The sequence below is a fragment of the Amphibalanus amphitrite genome, unplaced genomic scaffold (genome assembly GCF_019059575.1).
Source record: "Amphibalanus amphitrite isolate SeventyFive unplaced genomic scaffold, NRLGWU_Aamphi_draft 001167F_arrow, whole genome shotgun sequence".
Classification (NCBI taxonomy): domain Eukaryota; kingdom Metazoa; phylum Arthropoda; class Thecostraca; order Balanomorpha; family Balanidae; genus Amphibalanus; species Amphibalanus amphitrite.
The window spans coordinates 116,545-140,937 of record NW_024882661.1 but is presented as its reverse complement, the minus strand read 5'-3'; the positions used below and the strand labels follow the sequence as shown (position 1 = coordinate 140,937).

The 24,393-nt window shown below is 49.6% G+C and overlaps 2 protein-coding genes across 2 annotated transcripts in view; one reads left to right on the top strand and one right to left on the bottom strand.

The window, feature by feature from the left end:
- Positions 1-15,120, top strand: part of LOC122370778 — a 79,124-nt gene extending 64,004 nt beyond the window's left edge. The window contains exons 4-9 of the mRNA XM_043346674.1: positions 4,589-4,751; positions 6,160-6,288; positions 7,232-7,350; positions 14,063-14,219; positions 14,688-14,803; positions 15,115-15,120. Coding sequence (XP_043202609.1) covers positions 4,589-4,751; positions 6,160-6,288; positions 7,232-7,350; positions 14,063-14,219; positions 14,688-14,803; positions 15,115-15,120 — 690 coding nt within the window. The remainder of the gene's footprint in view (positions 1-4,588; positions 4,752-6,159; positions 6,289-7,231; positions 7,351-14,062; positions 14,220-14,687; positions 14,804-15,114) is intronic.
- Positions 15,121-22,101: 6,981 nt separating this feature from the next.
- LOC122370775 lies at positions 22,102-23,706 on the bottom strand. The gene has a single exon (XM_043346672.1). The coding sequence runs from the start codon at positions 23,643-23,645 to the stop codon at positions 22,614-22,616; it is 1,032 nt and encodes a 343-aa protein (XP_043202607.1). The 5' UTR covers positions 23,646-23,706; the 3' UTR covers positions 22,102-22,613.
- Positions 23,707-24,393: the final 687 nt, after the last annotated feature.

Sequence of the window (24,393 nt, the reverse complement as noted above, 5' to 3'; positions counted from 1 at the left end):
GTGCAACGGTCTGGCCTGCAGTCCACGCAAAGCACCACCAAGTCGGGACCTCGGTAACGGACAGACGCACCCTCCTCAAATAGTAATATAGATTGAGACTCGACATCACCGTGCGTTATTCCCAGTTTAATCCTACACAGTGATTCAGGCTGTCTTCCTCTCCTCTCGGAGGCCCATCCAGTCGCCACCCTCACCGTCCCACCTCTGACCTCGCTAATCCAGGGTTATCCGACCCCGCTGCGGTATTGGCACTCTGAATGCCGCGATCCGGTACCATTGATCTGGTTACTAAAACAGTGTGCCCACTGAGTGGGCGGTGGCCAACTGCACTGTGCCTGACTCAGAACAGGTGGTACCGCGCTCTGGGACCGGGCTCGGATCAGAGTCACTATTCCGGAGCGCTCACAGCCGCAGCCGCTGGCGGGATCCGTGGGTCGACCTGGTGTGCCGTGATGTAAGACGACCTGCTGAACTCACAGCGTGGATCAGTGGTAAAACAGACAGCGCGCTCCTCATTGGTGATACGCCCGGGCGAAGCAGTCCCTTTGCTGTCCTTCGGTCATATTACCCTCAATAAAGCTAGTGTGTCTGTTTAAACTGGGAAAGGTTGGTTTGAACGGTGCAAAATCGTATTTAAATCAGCCGAAAATAATATTTGATTGATAAATGCTTCAGTGTTCAGCTTCCCCCATCGGCGTGTCTCCATTTATCATTGATATCAATGGAAATGAAAGCTACAAAAAGTAAATTTATGTGACGCCCGATAAGACTGGTGGATGGCAGACATGTGACATCGTGAGCGACGATGCTAGTCATTTGGGGAGAATAGGGGACACTTTCGTCTGATTTCATTATGTGACCTTTGCAATTAGGAGACGGCTATTCGGTTATTAGCCACTTAGCCTGTCACGTTTATTTGTCTATCATATGCCTTTGACTGTGTTTTACGATTTATGGATGTTATCAAACGAAAAAATAGTCACTTTTCGTAAGTTGTACTTCGTGTCCGCACTGGATGCCCAAAGCAAGACCTAAGAGGTATAAATAAACTAGGTAAGTATCTGCGTACATTGTTTCCCATTATCCCTCGCACGACCAGGCCATTTCTCATAACACGAACGACCAGGGGGGGGGTTGTTACGACCCCCCCCCCCTGGCGTTTCGAAACGGAAGGTTGTAGAGCTTAGCGGAAAAAACCAACGGATTGCTCTCAACGAGATCTCGCGATTGGTTGTATATTTTTTGGTCCTAGGTCAACATTTGACCTACTTATGACCGGTCAAAGGTCAAATTTTCCGAAAAAATCAAACTTTTTCAACTTTGCGCAACGATTGCGGCAAAACGGTGAGAGATATTAACTTCAAACCTTCAACAACGTATTCCCCACTCAATTCTGCATCATATATGGTGTTTTTGGTGTATTTACCCTATAAAAGTAAGAGGCCTATTGCTGATGAGTGATATGGTGTCACATCACCCTCCGGTGTTTGTCCCGATTCGTCGGCTGTTGACCACTGCTCCGCTATAAATACTGTAGGTAACGACTCAGAAAAGATATGTGGATATCCACTGCAATGTGGATAGCATCAGCAGAAAACCTCGGGACTCGGTACACACTTCGTGAAAATCCGGCCGGAGGCTGTACCTCTTATGAGGTCATAACTCCGTGACCTGACCTGACCCGGTCAATTTTCTTGCACCACACAATAGCCAATGCTTGCCCCAACATGCATGGAAAGTTTCATCATGATCCATCAAACAATGTGGGTATCACCGGCAGAAAACCTAGGGATTCGGCGCACACGTTTGGTAACTGTCGGCCGGAGGCTGTACCTCTTATGACGTCATAACTCCGTGACCTGACATGACCCGATCAATTTTTTTTCGGCAAAAGATGCGCAAAGGTTGCCCCAGAGGGTATTGAAAATTTCAGCCCGCTACGACAAGCCGTTTAGCGTGCACTTCGAAAAAACCTCAGGGGGGGGTGATACAACCCCCCCCCTAGGCGTTCTAGGGTTATACCTTGGAGTGCCCTCCCTCCCTGGTGTCCTGAGATGGTTTTACACGGGATCCCAGCGACATTACATAATGCACGTCCAAGGTCGCACACCGGATGGGACAGGCCGGTGTCATGACGGCGGGGCACGAACAGGTCACGACTCATGCACCGCGTGTGTTCCCGCGGCTGCCGGCCGGGCACGCGACGCCGCGAGCGCGGCACCTCGGTGGCGTGTCGCCGGTCCGTCCGTCACGAGGGTGACGCCGTCACCGGCCGTTCAGAGGGATTAGCCCGGTAATTGAGCGCATTAGGGAGCCTTCCCAGGAGCACGGCGACACTCTGTCTAGGCGAGGGCGCGTAAATTACGTAATAGAACAGACTACTGTCGCCGGTGATAAATAGCTGAATAGATTTGTTCGCGAAGCTAATGCGCCCATCACATGTTTCCTTATCAATCATGTAGAGGACGCTGATGACCCTTTATTGAATAACATGTCTGGATCAATGTCTCCGTCGCCCAAACGTCCTCGACCTCCGCGTATCTACTAGGGTTGACTATTAAGTAATGGAAGTGCCTTAAGCAATTAAACGGGTTTGCACGTGCACACATTATTTAGGTGTCATTTCATGCGCCGATCTTTTTTCTATCCAATGGTGAAGACCACATGTCCCTAGCTACTTTTTGCTATAAGCTATCGTCGTTTTCCCAAGAGACCTCCCGAACCTGTGGCGCACCACCTGGCAATGGCCAAAGCCGCGCGCCAGCGACGAGTGCAAGGTCATTAGAGCTCAGTTTGTCGTAGGGAAAAGGCCTACCAATATCAGAATTTTCTTTTTCTAAGTGTATGGAGCGACGCAGCCTCCCCACAGACGATATGTCGGTGGTTTCATCGGTTTGAGAAAGAAAACGCCAATCAGTCTTCTGGCGGCGTTCCAGGAGTGGGTCAAGACGAGGCTGGAATTGTGTGTGATGCTTGAAGGCGATTATGTGGAGTAGTGTATGCTGTCATTTATCGTGCCAATGTGTATTGTTTTGATGAAAATATAGAAATTGTCCATTGTGTAGCCATAACAATAAGCCAATAAGCTCTGATGACCTCGCGCTGGCGCTTGGCGCGCGATTTTGGCCATTGCCAGACTCCTTTTTCATGGTGCGCCGCAGGTTCGGGTGGTCTCTTGGGAAAACGACGATAGCTTGGAGCAAGAAGTAGCTAAGGACATGTGGTCTTCACCATTGGATAGAAAAAACATCGGCGCGTGAAATGACACCAAGAAAACATGTGCACGTGCAAAAACGTTTAATTGCTTAAGGCACTTCCATTACTTAATAGTCAACCCTAGTAATGTAGGTGTATATCCGACGATCCGTAGACAATTTTTGCGTTAATGTTGTAAGGAACGATTTTATTGCGCGTAACACGCATGTGCTTTATGAAAGTGGCAATGTTGTTCCTGTAAAACATCAGAGAAAAAAGATCCTACAAACGTGAAAGAAAAACGAAAAACTTCATATACCTGGTTTCGCTTGATAATTTTTGAACAATCAACAAGTGACAATTATTGGCAGTTAACGTTCGGGATTATGCTAGCATTGTTGGGTTATGCTCACTCTGCTTTCTTTCAGGTGTAATGAGTGAAGTACGCGGTCCGTGAATGCTGCTCGTCTGCGTATATTGTCACCCCGTTGATAATCTATCTCCCTCTACCCCAGGAGCTGTGCTGGGGGCCGTGGACGTTCGTCACGGAGCTGCAGTCTCTCACCCAACCCTCTGTCCTCTAGGAGCTGTGCTGGGGGCCGTGGACGTTCGTCACGGAACTGCAGCCTCTGACCTGACTCCCTGTCTTCTAGGAGCTGTGCTGGGGGCCGTGGACGTTCGTCACGGAGCTGCAGTCTCTGACCTGACTCCCTGTCCTTGGAGCTGTGCTGGGGGCCGTGGACGTTCGTCACGGAGCTGCAGTCTCTGACCTGACTCCCTGTCCTTGGAGCTGTGCTGGGGGCCTTGGACGTTTGTCACGGAGCTGCAGTCTCTCACCCAACCCTCTGTCCTTCAGGAGCTGTGCTGGGGGCCGTGGACGTTTGTCACGGAACTGCAGCCTCTGACCTGACTCCCTGTCTTCTAGGAGCTGTGCTGGGGGCCGTGGACGTTCGTCACGGAGCTGCAGTCTCTGACCTGACTCCCTGTCTTCTGGGAGCTGTGCTGGGGGCCGTGGACGTTCGTCACGGAGCTGCAGTCTCTCACCTGACTCCCTGTCCTTCAGGAGCTGTGCTGGGGGCCGTGGACGTTCGTCACGGAGCTGCAGTCTCTGACCTGACTCCCTGTCTTCTGGGAGCTGTGCTGGGGGCCGTGGACGTTCGTCACGGAGCTGCAGTCTCTGACCTGACTCCCTGTCCTTGGAGCTGTGCTGGGGGCCGTGGACGTTCGTCACGGAGCTGCAGTCTCTGACCTGACTCCCTGTCTTCTGGGAGCTGTGCTGGGGGCCGTGGACGTTCGTCACGGAGCTGCAGTCTCTGACCTGACTCCCTGTCCTTGGAGCTGTGCTGGGGACGTAACGGAGCAGCAGTCTCTCACCTAGCTCCCTGTTCTTCAGGAGCTGTGCTGGGGGCCGTGGACGTTCGTTACGGAGCTGCAGTGGTTCAGCGACCTGCCGACTGGCGACCAGCCACCGCTGCTGCTCGACTTTGGCTCTGCTCAGCAGACGGCCTGCACCCAGCCGACATACCGGTTTGACCTGGCGCCGGTCAGGAACAAATGTCAGTTCACACCGACATCGGGCGGTGTTCAGATAAACGGTCACTTTGGTATTAAACTATAAGTTAAATTTGTGTTAACCCTCGCCGGACCTATTGGTTTTCTACATACGCGCCGGCCGAGGGGGGGGGGGGCGGGTACGACCCCCCCTCGCCGTTTCGCCCCTGGTGGAGCTAGCGCGTCGCGGAAAAAACGAGCGTGTGCGCCGTTACGAGACGCAGAGATTGGTACCCGATTTTAAGGTCCTAGGTCAACCGGTGACTTCTGAGGTCAGGTCAAGTGCCCCAAGGTACGGTTCAGTTTTTGGTGAATAACTTCGCAAAAAACGGCCGCAGAGCGCCGATTTTGGCAGCATCGTGTTCGTCTCGCTCAGGCGCGTCGAATGATATACTTTTTGTCCGGGTCAGGTCAACTTGAGGTGTTGACCTCAGGTCAAGGTCAGGTCAGCACCCCCAGGTCACGAAGTTGGTCATGTCGCATATCATTCGATTCGGCAGGTCTTCCTGAGTCCATTGGTGGCTTTCCCGGCTCGCTAGCTCAATTTGATCAAGAGTTATTGACGAAAAACTAATATGACCTTGATGACGTCATAAATGACGTCACGCAAGGTCAACTTTGCAAAAGTGACGCATCTAACCTTGCAAGGAGTGCATAAAATCACGATTCTGTGTGCTTGAGATAGTTGGAGATCGTTCCCGGCGCCAGAATAGCAGTTTGAATTTTTCCCCATTGACTTATAATGGTGAGGTCACGAAAATGACCTGACCTCATATGACCTTTAGGAAAAATCCGAGATATACAAGTTGTGAGACTCATAATGGATACTAGATCCTGCAAGTTTCATTTCCCTGTGACATCTCCTCTGGCAGTGAGGGCGTTGCGAAGTTGCGACATCTGAAGACCGTGCAGAGGTTCACTTATGACGTCATAGGTCAGTGACCTGACCTGACCCAAAAATGCGGTTGGTGTCAAAAGATGCGGCTTGGATCAAAGATCAGGTATGCCAAGTTTCAGCTCTCTATCGCCAGCGTGTTCGGAGCTATCGCGAAAAAACCCTATGGGGGGGCGGCACCCGCCCCCCCCCCCCTCGGCCGGCGAGGGTTAAGTGTAAAAGTCATCTACGAAAGGAACCAATAAAAAACAAAGCTGGTAACTATTACACAAGGAAGTAAAACTCAATTCGTTTAAGGAAATGTCATAAAAAATAGCATTACCCAGGGATACTGGGTCGGTCAGCCACCCCGCTGTCTGGCTCAGCCACCCCGCTGTCTGGCTCAGCCACCCCGCTGTATGACTCAGCCACCCCGCTGTGTATATGGCTCAGCCAACCCGCTGTCTGGCTCAGCAGCCCCGCTATATATAAGGCTCAGCAGCCCCGCTGTCTGGCTCAGCAGCCCTCGTCTCCGGCAGACTGGACGCCGTCACGTGACTCGCTGACCTCTGGAGGGTCATGGATGGAGGTCACCAACGTGACCCGCACTGGCGCCGACCACCGCTTCGTGGTGAAGGTCTCCTGCCGGCTCCCTGACAGCGAAACAGGTGAGGTGTCAGGACCAGCGGCACAGCGGGGGGCAGCGTCGGATCAGTGGGGAACTGGGAGCCATGTGATGGGGTCAGATCTGGAGAGGAAACACAGTCTCAGTGGTAAAAATGAAGCATATAATTGCAAAAAAATCTTAGTGATGACAATTTGCATTCTGAACTAAATGTGAGAAACGTACCTGTTGGCCTTTAAACGAGCTCGTATGCTTGTACGAATGCAAAGAATAGGGGAATGGCTGAGTGATGAGGACTCGATGATAATTCTGTTATCACAGCTACTGAATAACCTGACAAGCGCAAGCAAACAAAGGTCATTTGAAACTCAATGCTACAACACGAAATCTGTGTGCAAAAAAAGCAGGACACTGAGGCGCCTGAAGTAGGGCTATAAATGGCCTGTTTCGTCGGAAGTTTTTCATTATTCGATGTTTGCCCGAGGCAAGAACGAACCCGAAATACCAGCATTCCAGTAGCGTTTCGTGTCTCCGTGTTGACTTATCGGCTACAAAGTGGATTACAGTTGTTTGATTCAGTAAATGTGATGCTAACCAGGCTGGTGCTCCTCTGTACACATCGCTGCCACTCCATGGTGACAGTAGTTGGCGTTTGTCGTGTGAATATTGCAGTGGTTTGGTACTACCCTCCTGCCTGTCGGACACTACCCTCCCCTCCCCATCCCCCGAGGGTCGTCCACGCTTCAGCCGCGCTGCGCTGAGCTGCTGGACTAGCCTCTATGTGGCAGCGTGAAGTGACGTGTCCAGTGTCTCGGTTATATCTTCTTTTGACTGTCTGAATCATATTCTAAATCCTGCTTTTCTCAATTTCTCAGTCCACGGTCTACCGCAACATACCCAGTGTGTCTCCCTTGTGAGCTAGTCGCGAACTGAGCCGGAGCTTGTGTGAGGTGTTCACACTGTCTCCCTGCTGTCGTCGCCCACAGAGCTGCGGAAGAAGCTGACGGTGAACGTGCTGGATAGAAACGACCACGCGCCGCGGGTGTACCACGAGGGCGAGCACGTGCATGACGTCTACCTCTGCGGCCAGCTCGAGGTCAAGAAGGTGGGTCACACGAGCGAACCGAGCGGCGCCAGCTGTGCTGCGGCCTGGTACGGGGACCCGCAGTTGCTACTGTACAGCGACCCTGAGTAAATTGTCCCAGCACCCTCACAGGGAACAACGATAAGCTGTCAGAGGGCACGCACAGAAAACCTCAGCTGCTCTTGTACAGGGACCGGCAGTCGATATCAATGTTATCGGTCATTACTGGACAGGACAGACGGCTAGAGTTGGGGTTCGTATACAGTAGCAACTGCGGGTTCCTGGTACACATAACATCACGGACAACACTCTGAGGAGGCTTACAAATGAATTGTATTGGTATTAAATACCAACGGGCCTGTTGGATGCATCGCGGTAGTGTATCGAGAGCAGCCCGTTACTAGCGACAGGGCCCCTGAGCTGCGAGTCAAACTGGTCGGTGGCTTGTTTCACTGAATGGCCGGTCGACATTTCACGAAAGGAGCCCGTCCCTCAAAACAGACGCTCGTCGAAATGTAACCATGCGACGACGCCTCAGCACAGAAAACGCTTCGATTGCGCTTATCCGACCATCTTTGTGATATTTCAGATGTGTTTTTAGCTCCATATCTTGATGACATTTCCAAAGAATAACACAAATGTTCTGGTAAATATGTGCTCAAGATCCATTTCAAAAATTGTGGTGAGGTCAGAGGAATTCACGGTACTCCAAATATTCCATGAAGGTGCAGCAATCGATATGCCGACTCGCTAGAACAGTTCAGCTGTCTCAACTTTTGATCCCTTGTCTTGCGCAGTCAGTAATTCGTAAAGAAACACTCAGATTTAAAGACGTATTATATGCATGAATGGCTGCCGTAAACACGAATGGTTTCTGATTATATTTGATTCCATTTACTGTCAGAGCCGTGGTTAATTAGACACGTTTGTTTGTGCTTCAATAGCATTCCCGCACTGGAATATTACTATCATTAGATACATTGAATCTGTTATCCCGAAGGTTGCAACTTGAACGACAAAGTTGTAAGAATAAATACTTCTCTGCGATTCGATTTCTTGCAAGGTCTGCAGTACACAGCACAGTTATTCTTTTCATTGGTATTACCTATTTCTTTTCTGTCGTTTTCCCGGCTGTTATTATCTGCGGGATGTGCTGCAAAGTTTTAAAGTGGTGCCAATAAGTCGCTTCGGTGTGTGCTTGTCTGAACAAGAAAATTGAAGAAAGGGGGAAAATCTTACAAAACTTTATTGATGTCCTGGATAGCACTATAAGTACAGTGGAGCAGACTTAGGTGAGATTCTTTCGATCAAAACTATGGATAATGTAAATGGTTATTGGAATGTATCGGAATAAGATGCATGTAATTTGGGAACGGTATTTATTGGACGGAAATAAAGCGCAATTTGGATGAGCCGGTAGATCCTGAAAGGGCCTGTGCTGTCCTGTGCCGTGATCCACTGTTATGCGAGCCTCGGACTGTGCTGCGCTGTGCTGTGTTGTGCTGCCACTGCACTGTTCCGGGCCCTTTTGTGATGTGCCCCGCCGAGCTGGACTCTGCTCTGAGGTTCTTAGCTCTGTCCGCCTGACTCCCGGATTTTAAACCTCCCCGACTCCCTGACTCCCGGATTTGAAACCTCCCCGAGTCCCTGACTCCCGGATTTGAAACCTCCCCGACTCCCTGACTCCCGGATTCAAATCCGCCCTGACTGCCGGATTTGAAGCCTCCGATATGCCCGAGGAATATGAAAGATGCTCCGGGGCGGCCTTATCCAGTATAGCTGCTCATAATAACCAATTGGCCTGGCACTGTTCCACACCGACTGCTTTGTTCATTTGACAGAGGAGGCATTGATGGATCCGTGGGAGATCCAGACTAAATCGAGGAGAGGAGCCTGAGCCGGCTGCCAAATTGCTCGAAGGCAATGACAGAGCGAGAATTGTTACCACTTGAATAATTTCAATTCAATGAAACATGTGACGTGCGCAGGTTCGTAATTTCGTTTTCACAATGGCACGTGCATTAGAACTGACAGAGCGGCAAATGCCAACTGAGCAATTACATTTAGATGAATGGCACCGCGTGCTGCTAATTTTGGTATGACAGCGAAATGGTCAAGGAGCTTGTTTCATTCCTGACTCGTCCCATCTGAGCTAAATATGTCCGATCATACATGACATTTGTGTGATGCGTGGGCTGATCCTGTATAATACTTCTGTAACAAATTAAACATTCTGAATAGCATTATTATGTGGCGAACAAACGGAGCATATTGTTTAATACTTAACTCAACTTAAATATTTAGAGCTGAGCCTTCTGAAATGTGATTACGTTACTTCGTAAGTGCAAATCGGAATTATGTGGTGCTCTACCGTGATTTTTCTTTTCTGCTTACGGTAGGAAACGAATAATTGCTCCCATTTTTCGACCCTCAATGCGATAAACCCTGGTGAAGCAATGCTAGTTTTTTCCTCTGTCTTTAGCAAAAACGATTTTTGATGAAATATAATTATCTACAATACACAAATGAAGAGCATATTGAAAGACGAGCAACACGTTGCATGGATTTCGCATCACTGGTAGAGCAGCAAAGGAGCATAAGCTGACCCCGAGTGTCCCCCATTGTCCCCCCAAGCCTGAAACTTTTGTTTAGGTACCCATCACAGTGATTATCACCAAATTGATAAGTGAGTAACTATTATATGGTGCTCATGTAAAATATCTGCTCTTCCAACTCTGTCAGACGTTGCAAGAGGTGTATTTGAAAAAGCATTGCTGCTGTTTGCCTGAAACATATTTTTGACGATTTGGTACCGAACTTATTGGCATGCACTTTCGATTTGTTTCATTGTTATTTTGCCGCTTTGGTGTTCCATATTGACCTCCAAAAGCCGCTGTGATTTGGCTATTTTACGGCATAACGTCAAGTTTATCGTGGACGCACTCTTTTCCCCACCACCCGTGTCCCCGCCCCGTGTCGCTCGGAGTTCCGTGACGTCTTCAGGTCATTATACCAGACTCCGTCATTGCTATTCCCTTTGTTATAAATTAATGGTCTGTTCTCTTGCGCTGCGTGGGCCGGCCCGACGACAGCGGCGGAGATCGGGCTTTACCAACTTGTAATGCAATCAGCTCAGCCGGATGTTGATATATGCCTTAGAGTGTTCATTAGAGTGAACTTAACGCTCTCAAATAGAGGAAGGTTAATGACGAGTGCGTATTGCGTACCGTCTCGGATGATAAAAGCAGACCTCTCTGCATTCATCTGTCGGCGTTTTTACATTTATCACACGCAATATAACCTGCAAATCCCGCTCTCGAGTTCCGCCCGAAGTAAATCTCCTCCTCAGGCATAATGTGCGCCCACGTCGTCTGTAAGGCTCGCTCATGATTTGACGCGAAGCCCGCCAACACGTCTCGTTATATTGAATCCGGTCACGGCTAAGCCGCGGCCAACTGATGAGCGACATTAATCTAAATCCGTCACCGTTCTCCACTGAATTTCCCGGGGAGCAGCTGGGCAGAGTGCGCCCGCCGGCATCTGTAAGGTGGGAGTCGGCCCATACGGGGCAGGGACGGGCTGACCGACCGACCGGATGTCGCCGAGGGGGATGGGGGGTCTCAGACCTGTTCAGCCGTGGAATCGCTCCGCGGCCCGGCCGGCCAAACTCGGGCGGAAACGGGACCGGCACGGCGGCTGCTGGGCGGGTGCGGGCCGAAACATCCGCTCTAACAGTCAAGGTAACTGACTCTAGCTGGTCTGTTCAGCTTACCTACAACATCATTGTCAAATTTGCAACGAATGATGGAGCTTATCATCAACAAACAGCTCATATATTTATCACATTTTTGTCGCATAAAAACAAAGAAGGATCCATATATCCCATCTAATATATTCGTCCGTTATGCCACTCGCGGGAGTCAGGACCGATCTCGTCCTCATCCTGGGTCACACCCCCCTGTCACAGAAGAGTTTGGTCCATCAGGGACTGAATGAGGAGTGTGGGCTGATGTGATCCGTCCCCACCCACGACACCCGGCGAGAGGAGTTTCAACAGAACTACTGGTCCCTCCGGGATGACTGCTTGAGCAGCTGGGCAGACTGTCGCACCAGGGAGCACCTTTCTCAACGGGATAAGCTCAGTCGCTGCGAGTTGCGACGTCCTTCAGCTCGTGATGATTCAGTCAAATGCTTTCTTTGTCTTTCCTCATACCCCACAGCAGAGCTGTGAAGTGAAAATGCATCATATCACTGAACCATAATCAACAACCAATTCGTCCCACGTCACCGACCGCATCTGCCCCACCTCTCTGACCCGTCTTCCCCACGTCAGCGGCAGAGTCCGGTGACGGCCGGCGCGGCGGTCGGCTGATGCGATGAATCCCCGGCGGCCGCTCCGTCGGCTCGTTTCTGATTGATGAGCCCGCTGATGGCTGTTGTTGCGGACGGCGCTGTTGTCGCTCAGCGGTTTTATCGGCCGAAGATGCCGGCTTTACGTCGGTGGACCGCCGGTTTTACGTCATTGGACAGGGACTGGGCCGGGGTCGGAGCTGAGCTGCCGGGCGGGTCGGCCATCCACGGTCGGACTGCAGCGCTCTGCAGCGACCCGGGGACGTCCGGTGATCATTGGTCCGGGAGGGCGGTGCTGACTCCGAGTCGAGTCAGACGGGCCGGGCCGATCAGCGCGATAAACAAAACGTCCTGATACTGAGCGGCCGGCCCCGGGGCGCGAGCTGCACTGGGAGAGAGAGGCCGGGGAATCGAGCGGCATCACTGACTGTTTGGGAGGGTTTTCTTCTGGGACCAGTCAGCTTGTCAGCCTAACAGATGAGTCAGCTCGCCTCTCTCTCTCTCTCTCTCTCTCTCTCTCTCTCTCTCTCTCTCTCTCTCTCTCTCTCTCTCTCTCTCTCTCTCTCTCTCTCTCTCTCTCTCTCTCTCTCTCCGTGCATCGGTTTATCTGACCTGTCCTAACACCTGTCTGTCCCTCCCTTGCTCTGCCCCCAGTACCCCCTCTGCCCGGGGTCACTCTGCCCACTGCCACCGACAGGTCTCCCTGACTACCCCATCCCCATCCCCCTGGGTGGCGGGGAGGGACAAATACACCGGCTCTCCTGTATCCGAGGCCGGCTCCGTCCGTAAACAGCCGGGTCATATCGAGTGTCACCGCCTGGCCCAGAACCCCCCCCCCCCCCCCCCTCCACCACCTCTCCCCCGACAGCCGCGGCCGATTGGTAGTGGCGAATGGCTATGCTGGGAGTGAAGTTGAACGTCGGGGCGCTCCCAGCACTGCTTCTGAGCCGATCGGGTTGGACTATGTGACCCTGATCGAGGTATGGGCGGGGCGTTTCGGTCTGTTCGTCTGACTGGATTTCCACAGCTGGTGATAGTTTGAGGCCCAAACCACAGCCTGTCGCCGGTTACTCAGCGTTGCAGTTGGCTGTATGTCAGGGACGTATCATTGCAGACTGCAGAGCCCATGTACCAGCGGCTGTGAGTTGAAGGCGGGCCCCGGTCCCGGTGTTATAACCCTCGCCGGACCTATTAGTTTTCTACATACGCGCCGGCCGAGGGGGGGGGTATGACCCCCCCTCGCCGTTTCGTCCCTGGTAGAGCTAGCGCGTCGCGGAAAAAACGAGCGTGTGCGCCGTTACGAAACGCAGAGATTGGTACCCGATTTTAAAGTCCTAGGTCAACCGGTGACCTCTGAGATCAGGTCAAGTGCCCCAGGGTACGGTTCAGTTTTTGGTGAATAACTTCGCAAAAAAACGGCCGCAGAGCCGCGATTTTGGCAGCATCGTGTTCGCCTCGCTCAGGCGCGTCGAGTGCTATACATTTTGTTTGGGTCAGGTCATCTTGGGGTGTTGACCTCAGGTCAAGGTCAGGTCAGCACCCCCAGGTCACGAAGTTGGTCGAAAGAGATCATGTCGCATATTATTATATTCGGCAGGTCTTCCTGAGTCCATTGGTGGCTTCCCCGACTCGCTAGCTCAATTTGTTCAAGAGTTATTGACGAAAAACTAATGTGACCTTGATGACGTCATAAATGACGTCACGCAAGGTCAACATTGCAAAAGTGACGCATCTAACCTTGCAAGGAATGCATCTAATCACGATTCTGTGTGCCTGAGCTAGTTGGAGATCTTTCCCGGCGCCAGAATAGCAGTTTTCATTTTTCCCCATTGACTTATAATGGTGAGGTCACGAAAATGACCTGACCTCATATGACCTTTAGGAAAAATCCGAGATATGCAAGTTGTGAGACTCATAATGGATACTAGATCCTGCAAGTTTCATTTCCCTGTGACATCTCCTCTGGCAGTGAGGGCGTTGCGAAATTGCGACATCTGAAGACCGTGCAGAGGTTTACTTATGACGTCATAGGTCAGTGACCTGACCTTACCCAAAAATGCAGTTGATATCAAAAGATCCGGCTTGAATCAAAGGTAAGGTATGCCAAGTTTCAGCTTTCTATCTCCAGCGTGTTCGGAGCTATCGCGAAAAAACCCTATGGACGCAGCGTCCATGACAATGACACTATGCGATGACGCACCACGTCCAGACTGTGCCGTAAAGGCGAGATTACGCTGAAATCTCTGTGATATCGGACCGAGGCAAGGATATTGATTATTGATGACTCAGTCGCGTTTTTGTTTTGTAAATGGTATTTGCTCAGGCTGACAAAGCTCTGCACCTCTCTCCACTGCACTGGCCCCTCTCTCCCCTCTACCCTCAGGGAGAGCGCGTGCAGGCGACGATGCAGGTGCGGGACGACGACCACCACACCATCGAGCACTTTGACGTGCGCCTGGAGGGGGACCACGAGCACCTGCTGGAGCTGGCGCCCAACAGCTACTACCTGGAGAAGAACGCCAGGACGCTGCTCTTTGCCTGTGAGCTCCGGAGGCGGATACTGACTCTGACCTGACCCTGAACTGACCCTTATCTGACCCTGATCTGACAATGACCTGACCCTGATCTGACTCTGACCTTACCCTGACCTGACATAAAAAAGTCACAGTAAAAGTAAAATTTTGTGGCATTGAATTGTTTACACAATCCAAGTTATTAAATTCATTGCTATGTCCAATAAACTATTATCATTTTTGTATGCCGGTTGAAACAAAAAACTTCAAACCCGCTTCCAAACTCGAAGGTGTTCGTCACACAAACTTTTTCGTAGCGTGTTTGCTGTGTGAGCCAGTATGAAAAAGCATCCACGGTAAACTATGTCTGAACTCTTGCTCCCTGAGGGATGCCGTACGTTCGGCTGGACTTATTTCCACTAAGAGCGTTCCCTGGTGGGGCGATCGGCTCTATTTTCGGCGCGCCACCTGACGCCCGCCTTACGGTGCCCGCAGCGCTGGAGTATCGGCAGCATGTAAACCTGGCGGAGCGGCTGGGCGCGCAGTTCAACTACTCGGTCCGAGTCGTCTTCAGGGACCGGACTCTGCACCCAGCCTACGGAGAGGGCTCGGTGAGTCGAGTGAGAGGACTCGGTGAGTCGAGCTGAGTCGCTGGCGGTATACAATATACATACCAGCTGAGCTGTCAGGTGTCACAACCAGCCGCCGCGTGCTGTCACAACCAGCAACTATGTGCTGTCAGCTCCTGTGTGCTGTCAGCAACTATGTGCTGTTAGCCGCCACTGTGTGCTGTCAGCCACTGTGTGCTGACACAACAGCCACTGTGTGTCATCACAATTGTGCGCTGTCACAAATGTGTGCTGTCACAAGTGTGTGCTATTATAATTATGTGCTGTCAAAACCAGCCACTTTGTCCTGCCAGCCATGAGCATAAGAATGGAAGACTCTCATTCTTGGTATCCCTAGTCAACCTTTATCTCTGTTGAAATGCTATGAAATTTCAGTAGTTATTTGAAAACGTCAATGCAACTGCTAGCTGGTCAGTGGCTAGAGACCATTCGTAGCAGGCTGAGTCTTTGATCACTCAAGTTATGTGGTATATGATCCAGCTGGGCCGGCTGAATCTCGTCCTCTGCCACGCCAATCATGCGAGACATACGAACTGGACCCTGCTCTGTCGATCCCGTGCCTTTGGGGCTCCCCAGCCAATCTTTGAGATTTCGCGAACGTTCGAACGTCACTTAGGCTAGCGTGGGTGTAATCATGTGTAAAATTAGCCAGATCTGATTAAGTGAGCGAGGCCTAATGCAGTCTCAAGTCATGTTCCTTATCAATTGCCAGTGCCTGGGTATCACAAGCTGTGGTGATAAAAAGAAAACAGCGAAGCTTGATGTGCCCGCGGAACGTTTATTAGATATGGTTTTTACGTGCATCAAGTGCTATGATATTCAGATTCACTTTCAAATGCACATTCAAAAAAACTCACCAAATGCAAAGTTTTGGCTACCATCGTGTAGCCAGGAAAGCCCTGATTCTGAAAATATATATCCCAATACATGACACTCAACAGTTTACGAGATATACCTGTTTTCCTTTTGAAGGTCATTCAAGGTCATATAGTGGCAGGTCATCAAAAAAACTCACCAATATACACCAAAATTACAGGATATATAGTACAAAAAAGCCTCCATCGAATGGTGGTAGTCGCTATTCATGACACTTCTTCGTTTTTGGTACAGGGGCCATTTTTATTTTCAAATGCCTATCTCGCTAATGTTAACACTGCCTGACTTAAAGGCCAATAACTCCCAAAGTACATCACCGTTCTCTTTCATCTTTTGGTGACACGTTTGCAAGGCCCTGGGGCAGTTTTTGGTCAAGTGCCTACCCATGACGCCTTCTCAAATCGTTTGTACGCGGGTTTGAAAATTTGATATTTTTGGTCACACGGCCAAAGTCAACAAAAAAGAACTCACCAATATGCACAAAAATTACAGGATATATAGTCCAAAGTGACCTCCATCGAATGGTGGTAGTCTCTATTCATGACACTTCTGCGTTTTTGGTACAGCGGCCACATTGATATTCAAATTCCTATCTCGCTAATGTTAACACTGCCTAACTTAAAGGCCAATAACTCCCAAAGTACATCACCGTTCTCTTTCATCTTTTGATGACACGTTTGCAAGACCCTAAAGCAGTTTTTGGTCAAGTGCCTACCCATGACGCCTTCTCAAATCGTTTGTACGCGGGTTTGAAAATTTGATATTTTTGGTCATACTGCCAAAGTCAACAAAAAAGAACTCACCAATATGCACAAAAACTACGGCATATATAGTCCAAAGTGACCTCCATCGAACGGTGGTAGTCGCTTTTCATGACACTTCTGCGTTTTTGGTACAGCGGCCACATTGATATTCAAATGCCTATCTCGCTAATGTTAACGCTGACTGACTTGGATAGGTATAACTCCAAAAGTAAATCTCCGATCTTATTTAACTTTTAGTGGCACGTTAGCAAGGCCCTGGGGCAGTTTTTGGTCAAGTGCCCACCTATTACGCCTTCTCAAAACTTTCTTACGCGGGTTTGAAAATTTGATTTTTTTGGTGATACGGCCAAAGTCAACAAAAAAGAACTCACCAATATGCACAAAAATTACAGGATATATAGTCCAAAGTGACCTCCATCGAATGGTGGTAGTCTCTATTCATGACACTTCTGCGTTTTTGGTACAGCGGCCACATTGATATTCAAATTCCTATCTCGCTAGTGTTAACACTGCCTGACTTAAAGGCCAATAACTCCCAAAGTACATCACCGTTCTCTTTCATCTTTTGATGACACGTTTGCAAGACCCTAAAGCAGTTTTTGGTCAAGTGCCTACCCATGACGCCTTCTCAAATCGTTTGTACGCGGGTTTGAAAATTTGATATTTTTGGTCATACTGCCAAAGTCAACAAAAAAGAACTCACCAATATGCACAAAAATTACGGCATATATAGTCCAAAGTGACCTCCATCGAACGGTGGTAGTCGCTTTTCATGACACTTCTGCGTTTTTGGTACAGCGGCCACATTGATATTCAAATGCCTATCTCGCTAATGTTAACGCTGACTGACTTGGATGGGTATAACTCCAAAAGTAAATCTCCGATCTTATTAAACTTTTAGTGGCACGTTAGCAAGGCCATGGCGCAGTTTTTGGTCAAGTGCCCACCTATTACGCCTTCTCAAAACTTTCGTACGCGGGTTTGAAAATTTGATTTTTTTGGTGATACGGCCAAAGTCAACAAAAAAGAACTCACCAATATGCACAAAAATTACAGGATATATAGTCCAAAGTGACCTCCATCGAATGGTGGTAGTCTCTATTCATGACACTTCTGCGTTTTTGGTACAGCGGCCACATTGATATTCAAATTCCTATCTCGCTAATGTTAACACTGCCTGACTTAAAGGCCAATAACTCCCAAAGCACATCACCGTTCTCTTTCATCTTTTGATGACACGTTTGCAAGACCCTAAAGCAGTTTTTGGTCAAGTGCCTACCCATGACGCCTTCTCAAATCGTTTGTACGCGGGTTTGAAAATTTGATATTTTTGGTCATACTGCCAAAGTCAACAAAAAAGAACTCACCAATATGCACAAAAATTACGGCATATATAGTCCAAAGTGACCTCCATCGAACGGTGGTAGTCGCTTTTCATGACACTTCTGCGTTTTTGGTACAGCGGCCACATTGATATTCAAATGCCTATCTCGCTTATGTTAACGCTGACTGACTTGGATGGGTATAACTCCAAAAGTAAATCTCTGATCTTATTAAACTTTTAGTGGCACGTTAGCAAGGCCCTGGGGCAGTTTTTGGTCAAGTGCCCACCTATTACGCCTTCTCAAAACTTTCGTACGCGGGTTTGAAAATTTGATTTTTTTGGTGATACGGCCAAAGTCAGCAAAAAAGAACTCACCAATATGCACAAAAATTACGGCATATATAGTCCAAAGTAATCTCCATCGAATGGTGGTAGTCCCTATTCATGACACTCCTGCGTTTTTGGTACAGCGGCTACATTGATATTCAAATGCCTATCTCGCTAATGTTAACACTGACTGACTTGGATGGGTTTAATTCCAAAAGTACATCTCCGATCTTGTTAAACTTTTAGTGGCACGTTACCAAGGCCCTGGAACAGTTTTTGGTCAAGTGCCTACCCATGACGCCTTCTCAATACCTTTGTATGCGAGTTTGAAAATTTGATATCTTTGGTGATACGGCCAAAGTCAACAAAAAATAAAAACTCACCAATTTGCACAAAAATTACGGCATATATAGTCCAAAGTGACCTCCATCGAATGGTGGTAGTCCCTATTCATGACACTTCTGCGTTTTTGGTACAGCGGCCACATTGATATTCAAATGCCTATCTCGCTAATGTTATTGCTGACTGACTTGGATGGGTATAACTCCAAAAGTACATCTCCGATCTTGTTAAACTTTTAGTGGCACGGTAGCAAGGCTCTGGGGCAGTTTTTGGTAAAGTGCCTACCCATGACGCCTTCTCAATACTTTTGTACGCGGGTTTGAAAATTTGATTTTTTTGGTGATACGGCCAAAGTCAACAAAAAAGAACTCACCAATATGCGCAAAAATTACGGCATATATAGTCCAAAGTGACCTCCATCGAATGGTGATAGTCCCTATTCATGACACTTCTGCGTTTTTGGTACAGCGGCCACATTGATATTTAAATGCCTATCTCGCTAATGTTAACGCTGACTGACTTGGATGGGCATAACTCTAAAAGTACATCTCCGATCTTGTTAAACTTTTAGTGGCACGTTAGCAAGGCCCTGGGGCAGTTTTTGGTCAAGTGCCTACCCATGACGCCTTCTCAAAACTTTTGTACGCGGGTTTGAAAATTTGATTTTTTGGTGATACGACGAAAGTCAACAAAAAAGAACTCACCAATATGCACAAAAATTACGGCATATATAGTCCAAAGTGACCTCCATCGAATGGTGGTAGTCCCTACTCATGACACTTCTGCGTTTCTGGTACAGCGGCCACATTGATATTCAAATGCCTATCTCGGTAATGTTAACACTGACTGACTTGGATGGGTATAGCTCCAAAAGTACATCTCTGATCTTGTTAAACTTTTAGTGGCACGTTAGCAAGGCCCTGGGGCAGTTTTTGGTCAAGTGGCTACCCATGACGCCTTCTCAAATCGTTTGTACGCGGGTTTGAAAATTTGATTTTTGTGGTCATACGGCCAAAGTCAACAAAAAAGAACTCACCAATATGCACAACAATTACGGCATATATAGTCCAAAGTGACCTCCATCGAATGGTGGTAGTCGCTATTCATGACACTTCTGCGTTTTTGGTACAGCGGCCACATTGATATTCAAATGCCTATCTCGCTAATGTTAACGCTGACTGACTTGGATGGGTATAATTCCAAAAGTACATCTCCGATCTTGTTAAACTTTTAGTGGCACGTTAGCCAGGCCCTGGGGCAGTTTTTGGTCAAGTTGCTACCCATGACGCCTTCTCAACTCGTTTGTACGCGGGTTTGAAAATTTGATTTTTTTGGTCATACGGCCAAAGTCAACAAAAAAAAAACTCACCAATATGCACAAAAATTACGGCATATATAGTCCAAAGTGACCTCCATCGAATGGTGGTATTCCCTATTCATGACACTTCTGCGTTTTTGGTACAGCGGTCACATTGATATCCAAATGCCTATCTCGCTAATGTTAACGCTGACTGACTTGGATGGGTATAACTCCAAAAGTACATCTCCGATCTTGTTAAACTTTTAGTGGCACGTTAGCAAGGCCCTGGGGCAGTTTTTGGTCAAGTGCCTACCCATGACGCCTTCTCAATACTTTTGTACGCGGGTTTCAAAATTTGATTTTTTTGGTGATACGGCCAAAGTCAACAAAAAGAACTCACCAATATGCACAAAAATTACGGCATATATAGTCCAAAGTGACCTCCATCGAATGGTGGTAGTCCTTATTCATGACACTTCTGCGTTTTTGGTACAGCGGCCACATTGATATTCAAATGCTTATCTCGCTAATGTTAACGCTAACTGACTTGGATGGGTAGGCACTTGACCAAAAAACTACCCCAGGGCCTTGCTAACGTGCCACTAAAAGTTTAACAAGATCGGAGATGTACTTTTGGAGTTATACCCATCCAAGTCAGTCAGCGTTAACATTAGCGAGATAGGCATTTGAATATCAATGTGGCCGCTGTACCAAAAACGCAGAAGTGTCATGAATAGGGACTACCACCATTCGATGGAATCCACTTTGGACTATATATGCCGTAATTTTTGTGCATATTGGTGAGTTCTTTTTTGTTGACTTTGGCCGTATGACAAAAAAAAAATCAAATTTTCAAACCCGCGTACAAACGAGTTGAGAAGGCGTCATGGGTAGCCACTTGACCAAAAACTGCCCCAGGGCCTTGCTAACGTGCCACTAAAAGTTTAACAAGATCAGAGATGCACTTTTGGAGTTATACCCATCCAAGTCAGTCAGCGTTAACATTAGCGAGATAGGCATTTGAATATCCCAGTAAACATGACGACGTCGGCCCGACGTCGGGCCGAGGCTCGGCCCGACGTCGGCCCAACGTCGGTTCAACCTCGGCCCGACATCGGCTGGACGTCGGATATGCCCGCATGTTCCGACGTCCAGCCGAAGTCCAGCCGACGTCGAGCCGACGTCGGGCCGAGATCGTTTGCCGAGGTTGACGAGATCGTTTTTCGTTGGACCGACGGGGCCGACGTCGGCATGTTTATTGGGACAGCGCGCCAAAAATATCAACCGGCGGCGGGATTCGAGGCCCCCAGTCGCCGACGTCGGCATGTTTACTGGGACAACACGCCAAAAGCATCAGCCGGCGATGGGATTCGAACCCCGTGTCATTCGAAAGCGAGGTTAGTGCGCTAACTACTACACCACGCAGCCAGCTAACAAATTTGGTTTGTTTTGTTGGGTTATGTCCTTTCGGTCTGACAAGACCATTTCAGAGCCGGAAGGATCATAGGATGGAGACATTGGTCTTCTTGGCGAGCACCCTGGGTCCAGTTCATATATGAGTCCCTGGTCCCATTGCTGTTACGTGACACTTATTGGAAAGGGCGACCCCACAATGGATTCATATAGCCACTCTTGCACACCTGCACCAACGTTTCCCAAAGTGTCCCTTTGATAAGTGGCACTTTGGCAAAGTGACACTTGCCACTGGCCTTTCTATATGAACTGGGCCCGGCCCTGGTGAGTTGCCGGGGCTGAGCCTGACCATAGGATAGGCCGAGCAGCCCCCAAGCACTCACCGCACCCGGCTACGGGCGAGCTCGGCTTACGGGCAATCCAAAATGGGATAAAGTTTCCCGTCCAGTCCGGATCAGGGGGTTGCGGCGTGGAGGAAGATTTGAGTTTCCTGAGAATATTTTGAATACAGAAGCTCTTTATGAAACATGAAACATGTATTTTATATTATTTTAACGGTCAAAACAGCGGCCGATGTCGGTCCGACGTCGCCCCGACGTCGGCCCGACGTCGGCCCGACGTCGGCTGGACCTCAGCAATTGATCTCGGTCCGACGTCGGCCCGACGTCGGCTGGACCTCGGCTGGACGTCGGAACATGCGGGCATATCCGACATCCAGCCGACGTCGTGCCTAGGTTGGACCGACGTCGGGCCGACGTCGGCATGGCGATGCCGAGTTGCCGACGTCACCCCGACGTCGGCCGACGTCGGGCCGACGTCGGCATGTTTACTGGGATCAATGTGGCCGCTGTACCAAAAACGCAGAAGTGTCATGAATAGCGACTACCACCATTCGATGGAGGTCACTTTGGACTATATATGTGTTAGTGTGTGCTAACCTTCATTCCTCCTTGGCCGAGCGTAAACAAACCTTTTTCTCTTCTTAACTCTATTTCTCTCAACACCTGTCGGTATACCCCGCGAGCCCACCCTCGCGCAACCCGCCTCAACACGCGGCTCTCAACAATCTGGCGCCAATTTTCTGCGTTCACGCATTATGGCCAGCCGTACGCAACCGCCAATGACCGCCTTCCTCACAGCCGCCTCAGATGCATCGCACTCGCTCATTGGTTTAACTGCCGCACCAATCATCATTGCGCTAATAACCGTTTCGGCTGTCTCACGCCTCCTCATTGGTTACCCTTTTGTTTACATTTCAAGGCCCGTGCCTAACATCCCCCTCCCCTTAAACTAGAAACATAGGGCGAACATCAAATAATTGAAGCTGTACCGCACAACTAGCGATTCCACAATACCGCGTCACAGGAACACGAGCATCCTCAGTCACAACTTACACTAAAACATACCTAACTCAAAACCAAGTACTAAGCTCATTAACGGTTCTTGCTAGAGGTAGCGCGATGGTTTCCTCACCTCACGACCATACCTCGTTCGCGTTGTCCCGGCAGCCTCCGGAACCGTCTCATCAGCTGAGGTCATCATGCTGATGTCCGTCTCGTTCAGGTCATCTCTCGTCCTCGCGAGATCATCTGGCTCCAGCGAATCGTCCTGTGTCGAACTGGTCTCGACGGTCTTCACATTGTCAGCGGCTCCCTCGTCCGGCGTTTCGTCTGGCGCTGACGTCTTCCCGTCGACCGTCGTGTCTTGCGCTGCTCTCGCCACTGGTTCCAACAGCTCCGTCGGATTGAGCCCTGCGTCATCCGTTTCTCGTGACGGCTGTACCGCGCTCTTCGGTATCTGATCATCGATATTCAGTCCATCCAACTGAACATCTTCAGCCACACCTTCTTCTCTTCCACCAGTCACTGTCGTTGCCGCCAGCTCAGTCTCTCCGCTGACGACCTCTGGTCCGTTTGCTTCAGCATAGTCGTCCCTTCCAGTGCCGTGTCTCTCCTCGATCTCCAGCACTGTCATTTCTCGCTCGCCTGCTGTACTGTCCCCCTTCTTCAGGTGACAACCGTGTATCAGTCTGCGTTTCCGACCTTTCCTTATCACGTAGTCTGGTGGTCGTGCCTCCACCACTGTGTAGGGTCCTTCAAACTTCGGTCTCAGTTTCCCATGCACTCCTTTTCCGGCTGTGAAATTGCGACACCACACGGCATCTCCTGGCTGAAACGTTGCTGGTCTCGTGTCGGTGCGAAGACTCTGCTTCTGTCTGATCAGTTCCAGTGCTTTCTGATGCGTGTGTTTCAGGCGCTTCTTCAGCTCTCCCAGAAACTGACGATGAGATTGGTTCTTGATGTTCTCCACGTCGAATTCGTCTTCCAGAACAGTTCGCATTGGTCTCCCGTACACCAGCTCCCCTGGTGAGAATCCCGTCGCGCTGTGACATCCCGAGTTGTACGCCGATGCTACCACAGGTAGCCACAGGTCCCAGTCGCGCCTGTTTTCTGCCACGTAGTGGGTGAGTAGTTCCATCAGTGTCCGATTTAGTCGCTCCGCTTGTCCGTTACAGCATGGGTGGTATATAGTTGTTCTCAGCTTCTCGACACCCAACAGGTGACAGACTCCTTTCATGAGGGCTCCTTCAAAATTGCGGCCCTGATCGGTCAACAGGGTCTTCATTACCCCGAAGCGGCCGATCACCTGCATCACACAGTGCACGATTTCTTCCGCAGTCTGCCGTTTCAACGGAAACACTTCCACCCACTTGCTGAAGAGGTCCGTCATGACCAGTACGTACTTGTGACCAGCGTCACTTTCCGGAAGCTCGAGGATATCTGCTGACCAGTGCAGGAACGGCTCGCCTTCTACCGAAATTGTTCCTCTTCCCTCTTTGCAGCTTGTGTACTTCGGCTTCGTCTTCAAACACGACGTGCAGCTTCCGCAGTAACGTCGTACTTCGCGCTGTATGTTATACCAGAAAAAGCCTGTTGTCAGACGATGGAGTGTTCGCCTCACGCCACCGTGCCCTGACATCGGAACGTCGTGAGCCAGACGCAGTGCTCTCTGTCTGACGCTTGTCGGCAGGATCACTTGCGCTCTCTGGTGTCCCTCCGAAATCCGCTGAACTATGCCGTTGTGTAGCTGCAAGCCTGAAAGTCCAGTGTAGAAGTCCAGTTCTGATTGCTGGCTGTGCGTCAACTTGTCCGTCTTCACTGACTGCTTTTTCAGGTGTCGAGTGAGCTGGCACAGTACAGGATCTGTCCGTGTCTCTGTAACCAGA

Bases quoted from the DNA above. Each gene is read 5' to 3' on its own strand.
- LOC122370775 (XM_043346672.1), bottom strand. From the start codon at position 23,645: ATGGAACTACTCACCCACTACGTGGCAGAAAACAGGCGCGACTGGGAC.